We start from the raw sequence: 13,691 nt of genomic DNA on the forward strand, positions 1-13,691 counted from the left end.
GCTCTCACTGAGTCATGGCTCCTAAGTCTTGGGGGATGGGGATATTTTTATGAATTATGCAATACCTCTTAAGCACAGGACCAAGTGATTCCCTGATCTAGATTTTGTTTTCTGATGATACATTAAAAAGTATATATTATTTCACTTTTTATTTAACCAGTTAGGCCAGTTGGGAATAAGTTCTCATTTACAACTGCGACCTGGCCAAGATAAAGCAAAGCAGTGTGACACAAACTACACATGGGATAAACAAACGTACAGTCAATAACACAATAGAAAATTATATATACAGTGTGTGCAGATGTAGTACGAGGGAGGTAAGGCAATAAATAGGCCATAGTTGTAAAATAATTACAATTTAGCAATTAAACACTGGAGTGATAGACATTTTATAAGATGAATATGCAAGTAGAGCTACTGGGGTGCAAAGGAGCAAGATAATAACATGGGGATGATATCGTTTAGGACCTTGAGCGCGGCTGAGGTGCACCCATGACCAGCTCGGAAACCAGATTGCATAGCAGAGAAGGCATGGTGGGATTCTAAATGGTCGGTGATCTGTTTTTAACTTAGCTTTCGAAGACTTTAGAAAGGGAGAGTAGGATAGATATACAGTTGAAGTCGGAAGTTTACATACACTTAGGTTGGAGTCATTAAAATGTGTTTTTCAACCACTCCAGAAATGTCTTAACAAATTAGAGTTTTGGTTAGGACATCTAATTTGTGCATGACACAATTACTTTTTCCAACAATTAATTACAAACAGATTATTTCACTGTATCACAATTCCAGTGGGTCAGAAGTTGACATACACTAAATTGACTGCCTTTAAACAGCTTGGTAAATTCCAGAAAATGTCATGGCTTTAGAAGCTTCTGATAGGCTAATTGACATAATTTGAGTCAATTGGAGGTGTAGCTGTGGATGTATTTCAAGGCCTACCTTCATACTCAGTGCATCTTTGCTTGACATAATGGGAAAATCTAAATAAATCAGCCAAGACCTCAGAAAAGGAATTATAGACCACAAGTCTGGTTCATCCTTGGGAGCAATTTCCAAATGCCTGAAGGTACCACATTCATCTGTACAAAATAGTACGGAAGTGTAAACATCATGGGACCACGCAGCCGTCATACCGCTCAGGAATAAGATGTGTTCTGTCTCCTAAAGATGAATGTATTTTGGTGCGAGAAGTGCAAATCAATGCCAGAACAACAGCAACAGACCTTGTGAAGATGCTGGAGGAAACAGGTACAAAAGTATTTATATCCACAGTAAAAACGAATCCTATATCGACATAACCTGAAAGGCCGTTCAGCAAGGAAGAAGCCACTGCTCCAAAACCGCCATAAAAAAGCCAGACTACGGTTTGCAACTGCACATGGGGACAAAGATTGTACTTTTTGGAGAAATGTCCTCTGGTCTGATGAAACAAAAATAGAATTGTTTGGCCATAATGACCATCGTTACATTTGGAGGAAAAAGGGGGAGGCTTGTAAGCCAAAGAACACCATCCCAACTGTGAAGCACGGGGGTGGCTGCATCATGTTGTGGGGGTGCTTTGCTGCAGGAGCGACTGGTGCACTTCACAAAATAGACGGCATCATGAGATGGGAAAATGATGTGGATATATTGAAGCAACATCTCAAGACATCAATCAGGAAGTTAAAGCTTGGTCGTAAATGGGTCTTCCAAATGGACAATGACCCCAAGCATACTTCCAAAGTTGTGGCAAAATGGCTTAAGGACAACAAAGTCAAGGTATTGGAGTGGCCATCACAAAGCCCTGACCTCAAGCCTATAGAAAATGTGTGGGCAGAACTGAAAAAGCATGTGCGTGCAAGGAGGCCTACAAACCTTACTCAGTTACACCAGCTCTGTCAGGAGGAATGGGCCAAAATTCCCCAAACTTATTGTGGGAAGCTTGTGGAAGGCTACCCAAAACATTTGACCCAGGTTAAACAATTTAAAGGCAATGCTACCAAATACTAATTGAGTGTATGTAAACTTCTGACCCACTGGGAATGTGATGAAAAAAAATAAAAGCTGAAATAAATCATTCTCTCTATTATTCTGACATTTCACATTCTTAAAATAAAGTGGGCATCCTAACTGACCTAAGACAGGGAATTATTATGAGGATTAAATGTCAGGAATTGTGAAAAACTGAGTTTAAATATATTTGGCTAAGGTGTATGTAAACTTGCGACTTCATCATGTGGGTCTGTAACAGTTTGAGTCTAGAGTGTCACCCCCTTTAAAGAGGGGGATGACCGCGGCAGCTTTCCAATCTTTAGGGATCCCAGACAATACGAAAGAGAGGTTGAACAGGCTAGAGATAGGGGTTGCAACAATTGCGGTGGATAATATTCGAAAGAGAGGTTCCAGATTGTCTAGCCCAGCTGATTTGTAGGGGTTCAGATTTTGCAACTCTTTCAGAACATCAGCTATCTAGATTTGGGTGAAGGAGAAATGGGGAGGCTTGGGCAAGTTGCAGTGGTGGGTGCTGAGCTGTTGACCTGGGTAGGGGTAGCCAGGTGGAAAGCATGGCCAGCCGTAGAGAAATGCTTATTGAAATTCTCAATTATCGTAGATTTATCGGTGGTGACAGTGTTTCCTAACTTCAGTGCAGTGGGCAGCTTGGAGGAGGTGCTCTTATTCTCCATGGACTTTACAGTGTCCCAGATATTTTTGGAGTTTGTGCTACAGGATGCAAATTTCTGTTTGAAAAAGCTAGCCTTTGCTTTCCTAACTGCCTGTGTATATTGGTTCCTAACTTCCCTGAAAAGTTGCATATCGCGGGGGCTATTCGATGCTAATGCAGTACGTCACAGGATGTTTTGTGCTGGTCAAGGGCAGTCAGGGCTGGAGTGAACCAAGGGCTATACAGTGAGGGAAAAAAAGTATTTGATCCCCTGCTGATTTTGTATGTTTGCCCACTGACAAAGAAATGATCAGTCTATCATTTTAATGGTGGGTTTATTTGACAATGAGAGACTGAATAACAACAACAAAATCCAGAAAAACGCATGTTAAAAATGTTATAAATTGATTTGCATTTTAAAGAGGGAAATAACTATTTGACCCCCTCTCAATCAGAAAGATCTCTGGCTCCCAGGTGTCTTTTATACAGGTAACGAGCTGAGATTAGGAGCACACTCTTAAAGGGAGTGCTCCTAATCTCAGTTTGTTACCTGTATAGAAGACACCTGTCCACAGAAGCAATCAATCAGATTCCAAACTCGCCACCATGGCCAAGACAAAAGAGCTCTCCAAGGATGTCAGGGACAAGATTGTAGACCTACACAAGGCTGGAATGGGCTACAAGACCATCGCCAAGCAGCTTGGTGAGAAGGTGACAACAGTTGGTGCGATTATTCGCAAATGGAAGAAACACAAAAAAACTGTCAATCTCCCTCTGCCTGGGGCTCCATGCAAGATCTCACCTCGTGGAGTTGCAATGATCATGAGAACAGTGAGGAATCAGCCCAGAACTACACGGGAGGATCTTGTCAATGATCTCAAGGCAGCTGGGACCCATAGTCACCAAGAAAACAATTGGTAACACACCACGCCGTGAAGGACTGAAATCCTGCAGCGCCCGCAAGGTCCCGCTGCTCAAGAAAGCACATATACATTCCCGTCTGAAGTTTGCAAATGAACATCTCAATGTTTCAGAGGACAAATGAGTGAAAGTGTTGAGGTCAGATGAGACCAAAATGGAGCTCTTTGGCATCAACTCAACTCGCTGTGTTTGGAGGAGGATTGCTGCCTATGACCTCAAGAACACCATCCCCACCGTCAAACAAGGAGGTGGAAACATTATGCTTTGAGGGTGCGCACGTTTTCTCTTACAACTATATTCTAATCATGTTTAAGTTCATTTCCTTGGAAAGATAACTGCCATGTGATTCTCCGCCAATGATACTCTATTTCAATAAGACCACACATGTCCTACTCGACTCACTTGATCTCACACACCCAACTAGGAGACGACGACGACAATCTTTGGGACTGGTAGGGACATCTCAGGGCTTCATGCCCTCTTCTATCCGTCTTCTCCATGCATGGTGAAAGTCAGGTTTGGCAAGGTACAAGGTGAAGGGGGTGGTGGAGTTCTCCTTTATTTATATATTTTTTTCTCAACTTGATATGATAAAAAAAAAAACTTTAATGGATGTAAAGTGCAGTAAAAACCGGCGGGAATAAGAGTCTATAAAATCACAATAAAATACATCATATCCACTCTAAAATTGTTTTAACGGTGGTATAAAAGTGACATGCTCAATGCAGGATACAAATCTGGGCGGGACAGCTTGTTCCTCCCGAATCATGGGTTTCAGTGATGGAATGTCCACCGACCTGAGGGTAAACCTGCGCCCCCAGAACAGCCATCCTCTCCTCTACTGTTCTCAATCCTGAAAGCTCATGTATTTAGTGTGTGTGTGTACGTGGTGAGTCTGTCTGCCATCTTGACGTCAAGGTTTTGAATGGTCTGAAATTTCCTGACATGAGACCTCCCCACGATACACCAGGCTGATGTAGCATTCTCAAAGAGCGGCTGGATGTATCTCTGGTACACTCTGACGTCTGTTCCGGACATGGCTCCTCCTTTTCTTCTGCAGAGTACCCTCAGGTGGTTCTTTCACTTCCCTCCTCCTCCAGGCATTCTATATGGGCACTCCAGGACATATGTTCTTGAAATGTGACCCCAAGGAACTTAGCCTGTAGATATAGTTGAAGGTGCATTTGCTTGGTTCTTTTGGGGTTTCTTGAGATGAGGTCTTCAGGGGGTTGAACTTGAGCCGCCACAGATTGGCCCAGTTCTAGATCTCTATTATGCTCCTCTGTAGCTTTTTTCCAGCATGGGCAAAGGCCCAATAATAGTGGCCCAATAACAGGTTGTCTGCGAACTGGGCTACTTGTCCCTCTCTTAGGTTGGGGTAATAAATATCACAGATGTACATTAAAAACAGTAGAGGACTGAGGTAAAGCCAACTAGGAGACTAGAGGTAAATGTCAATTTATGCTTGCTCTGGGAATGCGACTCAGAGGCTCTGTGCGGAGGGTGTGACGCAACACCAAATCAAGCTTTGTACCGCATCGGAGTGCGCCTCCCAAATTTTGTAACCATGCGGAGAGCTCCGTATAGCTCCGCATTGACATGATTGGCTGACGGTAGGTGGGGGCGGTATATCCTGTATAAACACAAACTCACTTCCTTGACAACAAACATGGAGAACTGTGATGAAAGGCTCAGAACAAGTTCACAAATAAAAAACATCTTTATGAAACCTTGTGTCGGGTTTTCGAAGATACGAAAATGAGGTTGAACTCCTGGAAAGAGATTGGGGAAATATATGGAAATGCCTGCTCTACTCAAAATTACAACCATCTAACTGCAGCATTACCACAAAAATGTAAGAGGCAAGTGGAAGGAGGAGAAAGTAAGGAGCTTGTCTGTCGGATCTGCATTAAAGACAAAAATTGTCTAAAGAAAATTGTGATAAATAAAAAAGTATATCAGTTTCATTTAAGGACCCCACCCCCCCATAAATGACAGCTGTGCTATATAGATCGCAAAAGCGTAGAGTTTTTCCATTTAAATTATTATACAAAATTCTTGCAACCAATATAATGTTATATAGATGGGGGGATACAACCATACCAGCTCTGCAGATCTTGCTGCGATGAGACAGAATCATTGGATAATTTGTTTTGGTACTGTCCATATGTAGTTTTGTTTTTGGTCGCAAGTTCAGGAATGGCTGAAGAATTGCAACATTTACCTGGAGCTTACTCTGCAAATAGCACTGCTGGGTGATTTAAAGTAATTTGATTAATAATATAATAATACTCTTAGCAAAAATGTTTATCTTTAATTTACAATATGTAGAATCTAGAAAGTTTCAAAACTTTTGTGAAACATCAGAGTACAGTTGATAAATATGTGGCAAGTTGTTGAAACATCTCAAGGATTATCAATGGAAACAGGATGCTCCTGAGCTCAATTTCAAGTCTCATAGCTACAAAGGTCCTGGATGGCTGGGAGCTTGGCCCCAGTGATGTACTGGGCTGTCCGCACCACCCTCTGTAGCGCTTTGCGATCAAGGGTGGTGCAATTGCCATATCAAGTTGTGATGAAGCCAGTCAAGATGCTCTTGATTGTGTACCTGTAGAACTTTTTGAGGATCTGAGGGCCCATGCCAAATCTATTCAGCCTCCTGAGGTGGAAGAGGCGCTGCCGTGCTCTGTTCATGACTGCGGCTGTGTGTGGACCATGTTAATAACTCTATAGTGATACGTTTGCCAAGGAGCTTGAAGCTCTTGACTCGCTCCACAACAGCCCCGTCGATGTGAACGAGGGCATGCTGTCCCCTCTTTCTCCTTTAGTCCTCTATCAGCTCATTGGTCAAACTGACGTTGAAGGAGAGATTGTTACCCTGGCACGACACTGCTAAGTCATTGACATTCTCCCGAAGTAGTCTCTGACTGCCAGCTCCCACCCGCTGCATGAAAAATGCAGACTGTGCTGCAATGATCTCTATCAGGTTCTGCAGGCATCCCGTGGGAATGAACACCTCTAGTTTGTACCCATTTAAGTTGGCCTAGACTAGGCTACAATTATGTATCTCTTTTTCTGAGAGAGTAGGAAGGTATGTAATTGAAAAGATAAGTATGTTTTTGTCCTGTTTGATTTTGCTTTGATCAACTCCACATGATTGCGTATTGTCATGTTATTGTAACTCATGCAGTATTTTATTTGAGTAGGAGATCATAGACAACTAAAATCAGATTCATGAGATTAAAACAATCAGTAGGTTACTGGTGCACACTGTAAATCCTATTTTCAATCGCCTAAAGAAAAACCAAATAGATTTATAGGACTGTACAAGGAAGTTGAGGGAAAGACGAAATCGTTTGGTGTAAATCCAGCAAGTATGTTTTTCGTGTGACTTGTTGTTTTGCCACAGGGGCAAAGACATGCACCTTCAAGGCATTTGACTAGTTTGATTTTCACTTCAGAATAAAATACCAAATAAGGTAGCAAATAAAGCATCGTTATTATGTGGGTGATATGAAAGCTGTGCACATTGCTATGATAAAAACGATATAGCGCTGAAAAGAACAGGGCTGTAGAGATGCGCAGCCAGGACGCACGTTGATGTTCCGGAACGCGACCGATTGAAAAATAGCCACAATGCAAAGCGGTTTATCACAGTGGAAGTAATCACTGTCAACGAGTGTCAAATCCAAGGTGAGTGGTGTTTTTACAGCGGAATTAAACGCCTTATAATCGATTTCATTATATTAACGCCAAATCGTACATGTTCGTCATATTCATGCTAATACAAGTCATAGCCAGCCGGTAAGAGAGTCGACTGATACTGTAACTTCCCCCAAAATACTGTAAATTAGCTAGGGTCATGTATTTTTGTTGCCTCAGATGGGTGTATGGAATATATGCACAGGGTTGGGTTCCCACTAGTTCCCACAGCCACGTTACCGCCGTCAGATATCCAGCCAGCGAGGAACCGTTAACTAGCTAGTAACGTTAACTTCATGTAGCTACTGTACACGCACGGTTTATCTATCGCCAGTAATATACATGTTCAGTTTAGCTAGTTTGGTAGCGACACTGTCAAATTTAACAGTTGTCATTTGTCCCTCTCTCCGTTTGACAGTATGGCGCTTCGTAAACTATTCCGGCTGTCCTCGCTGTTGCGCTCCGCGGTGTCATTGACACTGCGCAGGAATTTCGGCCTGTCTGCTGTCCTCTTCAACCGGGCCAAGGACCTGGATCCTATCCAGAAACTATTCCTAGACAAGATCCGCGACTACAGCACCAAGAGCAAGTGAGTGCGATAAATAACCGCACTATTTGTCCTACTGTCACTACTGCTAACTTACTTGTTTCTTCATGTTGGTAGGTTATACATTAGCTAGGCTTGTGTGGAATGACCCGGGATGTCATCACAGAGATGGTGGCAGGGAGTCTGCCCGTCCTTTTAGCGCTGCAGAGCTATTTGCAGAAGGCTGGGCCATATGTTCAGTAGGCGAACGCTGTGGGATGTTGCAAATAAAAATGTCGGAGAACAGAGCTCGCTGACTTGATCCTTGATTATACAGTTCATGTCAGAGTCGTGTTCATTCTACATTATATATTTCTATCTGAACGTTCCGCAATGTTGTGCACCTTCTGAACCCGGTCCTATATGCCTAGATGGCAAGATCCATGAACCGCATAGGATGCTGAAGGTGCTTTTATAGGTTATATATGTCTGACTCGTTATAGGGTATTATAATTATAGGGCTGACTAGTTATGCGGTTTCTTGAGCTCACCCACTGCAACAAAGGTAGGGCTTCCTTGACATGTCTTTGCGTGATGCTTGGTGCTCACGGAATAAGTAGGCAATTAAACAAACACGCAAGCAGGCAACTGAAGCAGGATCTTTCTTATTTCTGTAGATATACCGTGTATTTGGAAAGTATTCAGACCCCTTGACTTTTTCCACATTTTGTTACGCTACAGACTTTTTCTAAAATGGATTACATTTTTAAAATCATCATCAATAGAGACACAGTACCCCATAATGACAAAGCGAAAACAGGTTCGTAGAAATGTATTGAAAACAAAAAACATACCTTATTTACATACGTATTCAGACCCTTTGCTATGAGACTCGAAATTGAACTCAGGTGCATCCTGTTTCCATTGGTCATCCTAGAGAATTTTCTACAACTCAATTGGAGTCCACCTGTGGTAAATTCTATTGGACATGATTTGGAAAGGCACACACCTGTCAATATAAGGTCCCACAGTTGACAGTGCATGTCAGAGCAAAAACCAAGCCGTTAGGTTGATGGAATTGTCCGTAGATTTCCGAGACAGGATTGTGTTGGTACAGATCTTGGGAAGGATACCAAAACATTTCTGCAGCTTTGAAGGTCCCCAAGAACACCGTGACCTCCATCATTCTTAAATGGAAGAAGTTTGGAACCATCAAGACTCTTCCTAGAGCTGGTCGCCTGGCCTTGGTCAGGGAGGTGACCAAAATCCCAATGGTCACTCTGACAGAGTTCCAGAGTTCTTCTGTGGAGCTGGGAGAACCTTCCAGAAGGACAACCATCTCTGCAGCACTCCACCAATTAGGCCTTTATGGTAGTAAAAGTTGTAGTCCTCAGGAAAAAGGCACATTACAGCCAAAAAAGAGGTACCTAAAGGACTCTCAGACCATGAGAAACAAGATTCTCTGGTCTGATGAAACCAAGATTGAACTCCCGAATGCCAAGTGATATGTCTGGAGGAAACCTGGTGCCATCCCTAAGGTGAAGCATGGTGGTGGCAGCATCATGCTGTGGGGATGTTTTTCAGTGGCAGGGACTGGGGCACTAATCAGGCTGAGGGAAAAGATGAACGGAGCAAAGTACAGAGGTCCTTGATGAAAACCAGCTACAAAGTGAAGGGGTCTGAATACTCTCCAAATCCACTGTATATGCATGATTTATAAAGCCAGGCACATTTAATAGTAATGCTACTGATTTCTAGACCTCAATTAAGTTGGTTTCCTCACTTTTCTTAGGAAAACAGCCCGTGCCTTATTGTATCTCCCCTCATTCGGCAGCTGTCTCCGCTTTATGCTCGTTAACCAATATGCCTGTTAACTTTGCTATTATGCACATAGTAACATGGTCTAGGAAAAGGTGCCAATTCAACAGCGTGTTTCAGAACCGTGGACAGCGGCCATCCCCACGGCCTCCACAATGGATTAGTCCACTCACGGGCAAATCAGACCGGTGTCTTGTACACAATGATATATGTCTATATCTATTTTTGCTAATGCTCGAATAAAGAATTATCAGTCGACTAAATGGGGTCAGTCCTAAACAACAGAGTAGTGTATTCCATGCTACAGTGTTGTTTTGTTGACTCCATTTTGCTGATACCTGCCTACAGACAAAAGCTAAAAAAAAGAAGCTCCCACGCTGAGGTCTGTCCAACGCTGGTCCGACCAAGCTGACTCCACACTCCAAGACTGCTTCCATCACGTGGACTGGGACATGTTTCGTATTGCGTCAAATAACAACATTGACGAATACGCTGATTCGGTGTGCGAGTTCATTAGAACGTGCGTTGAAGATGTCGTTCCCATAGCAACGATTAAAACATTCCCTAACCAGAAACCTTGGATTGATGGCAGCATTCGCGTGAAACTGAAAGCGCGAACCACTGCTTTCAATCAGGGCAAGGTGTCTGGTAACATGACTGAATAAAAACAATGCAGCTATTCCCTCCGTAAGGCTATCAAACAAGCTAAGCGTCAGTACAGAGACAAAGTAGAATCCCAATTCAACGGCTCAGACACAAGAGGCATGTGGCAGGGTCTACAGTCAATCACGGACTACAGGAAGAAATCCAGCCCAGTCACGGACCAGGATGTCTTACTCCCAGGCAGACTAAATAACTTTTTTGCCCGCTTTGAGGACAATACAGTGCCACTGACACTGCCTGCAACGGAAAAATGCGGTCTCTCCTTCACTGCAGCCGAGGTGAGTAAAACATTTAAACGTGTTAACCCTCGCAAGGCTGCAGGCCCAGACGGCATCCCCAGCCGCGCCTTCAGAGCATGCGCAGACCAGCTGGCTGGTGTGTTTACGGACATATTCAATCAATCCCTATACCAGTCTGCTGTTCCCACATGCTTCAAGAGGGCCACCATTGTTCCTGTTCCCAAGAAAGCTAAGGTAACTGAGCTAAACGACTACCGCCCTGTAGCACTCACTTCCGTCATCATGAAGTGCTTTGAGAGACTAGTCAAGGACCATATCACCTCCACCCTACCTGACACCCTAGACCCACTCCAATTTGCTTACCGCTCAAATAGGTCCACAGACGATGCAATCTCAACCACACTGCACACTGCCCTAACCCATCTGGACAAGAGGAATACCTATGTGAGAATGCTGTTCATCGACTACAGCTCGGCATTCAACACCATAGTACCCTCCAAGCTCGTCATCAAGCTCGAGACCCTGGGTCTCGACCCCGCCCTGTGCAACTGGGTACTGGACTTCCTGACGGGCCGCCCCCAGGTGGTGAGGGTAGGTAACAACATCTCCTACCCGCTGATCCTCAACACTGGGGCCCCACAAGGGTGCGTTCTGAGCCCTCTCCTGTACTCCCTGTTCACCCACGACTGCGTGGCCACGCACGCCTCCAACTCAATCATCAAGTTTGCGGACGACACAACAGTGGTAGGCTTGATTACCAACAACGACGAGAAGGCCTACAGGGAGGAGGTGAGGGCCCTCGGAGTGTGGTGTCAGGAAAATAACCTCACACTCAACGTCAACAAAACTAAGGAGATGATTGTGGACTTCAGGAAACAGCAGAGGGAACACCCCCCTATCCACATCGATGGAACAGTAGTAAGTTTTAAGTTCCTCGGCATACACATCACAGACAAACTGAATTGGTCCACTCACACAGACAGCATCGTGAAGAAGGCGCAGCAGCGCCTCTTCAACCTCAGGAGGCTGAAGAAATTCGGCTTGTCACCAAAAGCACTCACAAACTTCTACAGAGGCACAATCGAGAGCATCCTGGCGGGCTGTATCACCGCCTGGTACGGCAACTGCTCCGCCCTCAACCGTAAGGCTCTCCAGAGGGTAGTGAGGTCTGCACAACGCATCACCGGGGGCAAACTACCTGCCCTCCAGGACACCTACACCACCCGATGTTACAGGAAGGCCATAAAGATCATCAAGGACATCAACCACCCGAGCCACTGCCTGTTCACCCCGCTATCATCCAGAAGGCGAGGTCAGTACAGGTGCATCAAAGCTGGGACCGAGAGACTGAAAAACCGCTTCTATCTCAAGGCCATCAGACTGTTAAACAGCCACCACTAACATTGAGTGGCTGCTGCCAACACACTGACACTGACTCAACTCCAGCCACTTTAATAATGGGAATTGATGGGAAATGATGTAAATATATCACTAGCCACTTTAAACAATGCTACCTTATATAATGTTACTTACCCTACATTATTCATCTCATATGCATACGTATATACTGTACTCTATATCATCGACTGCATCCTTATGTAATACATGTATCACTAGCCACTTTAACTATGCCACTTTGTTTACATACTCATTTCATATGTATATACTGTACTCGATACCATCTACTGTATCTTGCCTATGCTGCTCTGTACCATCACTCATTCATATAGCCTTATGTACATATTCTTTATCCCCTTACACTGTGTATAAGACAGTAGTTTAGGAATTGTTAGTTAGATTACTTGTTGGTTATTACTGCATTGTCGGAACTAGAAGCACAAGCATTTCGCTACACTCCCATTAACATCTGCTAACCATGTGTATGTGACAAATAAAATTTGATTTGATTTTTAAAAAGGTTCCTTCCCCATCTTTCTCTTTTCTCCAGGGCTGCAGCAGGTGGGATTGTTGATGCAGGCCCCTCTTACGAAAAGGGCGTCTCAGAGGAGATCACCAAACTGCAGAGGTTATACGGGACCGGTGACCTCACCAAATTCCCTGACTTCAAATTTACAGGTTCGTTAAGGCCATGCACTGCAGTATAGAGCTGGGGCGATTAACTGAAAATGATCAGACATTTCACTGACATCATTAATAACGACAAGTTGCCTACAGTGGAGAAATGTGACGTTTGAAATAATATGGGCGATTGCTAATGGAACAATAGATAGCTACGACATTTAAAGTGTAATAGAAAAAGTAACTGGGGTGTAAATTTAATATAATAATAATATATCCCATTTAGCAGACGCTTTTGTCCAAAGCGACTTACAAGTCGGCTGGGGCCACTACTTTTACATATGGGTGGCCCCAGCGGGAATCGAACCCACGACGCTTGGCGTTGCAAGTGCCATGCTCTACCGACTGAGCCACACAGGACCCCAAACATGTCGTTTGATTTCTCATTATTGTGATAATTGTCCATTCATTGTGATATGGATGTCACCCAGCTCTACCGCAGTAGTAGCATTTCGTGGTAGCTTAGTCATAGACTAAATTGTACTACCCGCATCTCACCCTACGTAGCATACTCATTCTATGCTTAAAAGCAGGGGTGTCAGTCATTCCATGGTGGTTCTAGTGTACGTGTGTTTTTTTTCCCCCTTTCGGTTAAGTCCGAGACAACCAGTGAGGGGAGTTCTTTACTAATTTAGTGACCTTAATTCATCAACTACGAGGGAGGTGCAAAAACCCACAGACACTCAGCCCTCCATGAAATTAGTTTGACACGGGTGGTTTTAAAGGATTCATTCACCCTCAACTAGGGTTGTATTCTTTAGGCACCAAACAAAACCCCCAAAAAATGTATATACAAAACATGAAAGGAACTACCGGAACAATAAACGCTTGTTTTTGTTTTGCAAAGTGTTTCACTACGGTATGCACTAATGAATACGACCGAGCATTTCTCAATCTCACTTCTCTCTTTTCCAGAGCCCCAGCTGCAGGAAGTGGCCAAGTGAACACAGTTGCCATGACGACGTTGTCCCTGTCCTACATGTCACCACTGTTAATGTACTATTTAATAAATGAAGTTGGATTAAATGTGAGAACATTTTGTTTTCTTACGCTAATCAGTCAAGGGGTTATGGTAAGAGTGATTTTGCAAACCATGTTC

General features: G+C 43.8%; 1 protein-coding gene across 2 annotated transcripts; it reads left to right on the plus strand.

Moving 5' to 3' along the window:
* The first annotated feature begins 7,152 nt into the window (after positions 1-7,152).
* atp5pf (ATP synthase peripheral stalk subunit F6) lies at positions 7,153-13,618 on the plus strand. 2 transcript variants are annotated; one of them, XM_064969410.1, is made up of 4 exons: positions 7,153-7,258; positions 7,686-7,856; positions 12,462-12,589; positions 13,508-13,618. In XM_064969410.1, exons 2-4 carry the CDS (start codon positions 7,687-7,689, stop codon positions 13,534-13,536), a joined length of 327 nt encoding a protein of 108 aa, XP_064825482.1. In that variant the 5' UTR covers positions 7,153-7,258; position 7,686; the 3' UTR covers positions 13,537-13,618. The 2 variants fall into 2 exon arrangements, with proteins under 2 accessions (XP_064825482.1, XP_064825481.1); XM_064969409.1 differs by lacking the exon at positions 7,153-7,258 and adding an exon at positions 7,297-7,369.
* The last annotated feature ends 73 nt before the right edge of the window (positions 13,619-13,691 follow it).

Source organism: Oncorhynchus masou, chromosome 6, assembly GCF_036934945.1.
Source record: "Oncorhynchus masou masou isolate Uvic2021 chromosome 6, UVic_Omas_1.1, whole genome shotgun sequence".
NCBI lineage: Eukaryota > Metazoa > Chordata > Actinopteri > Salmoniformes > Salmonidae > Oncorhynchus > Oncorhynchus masou.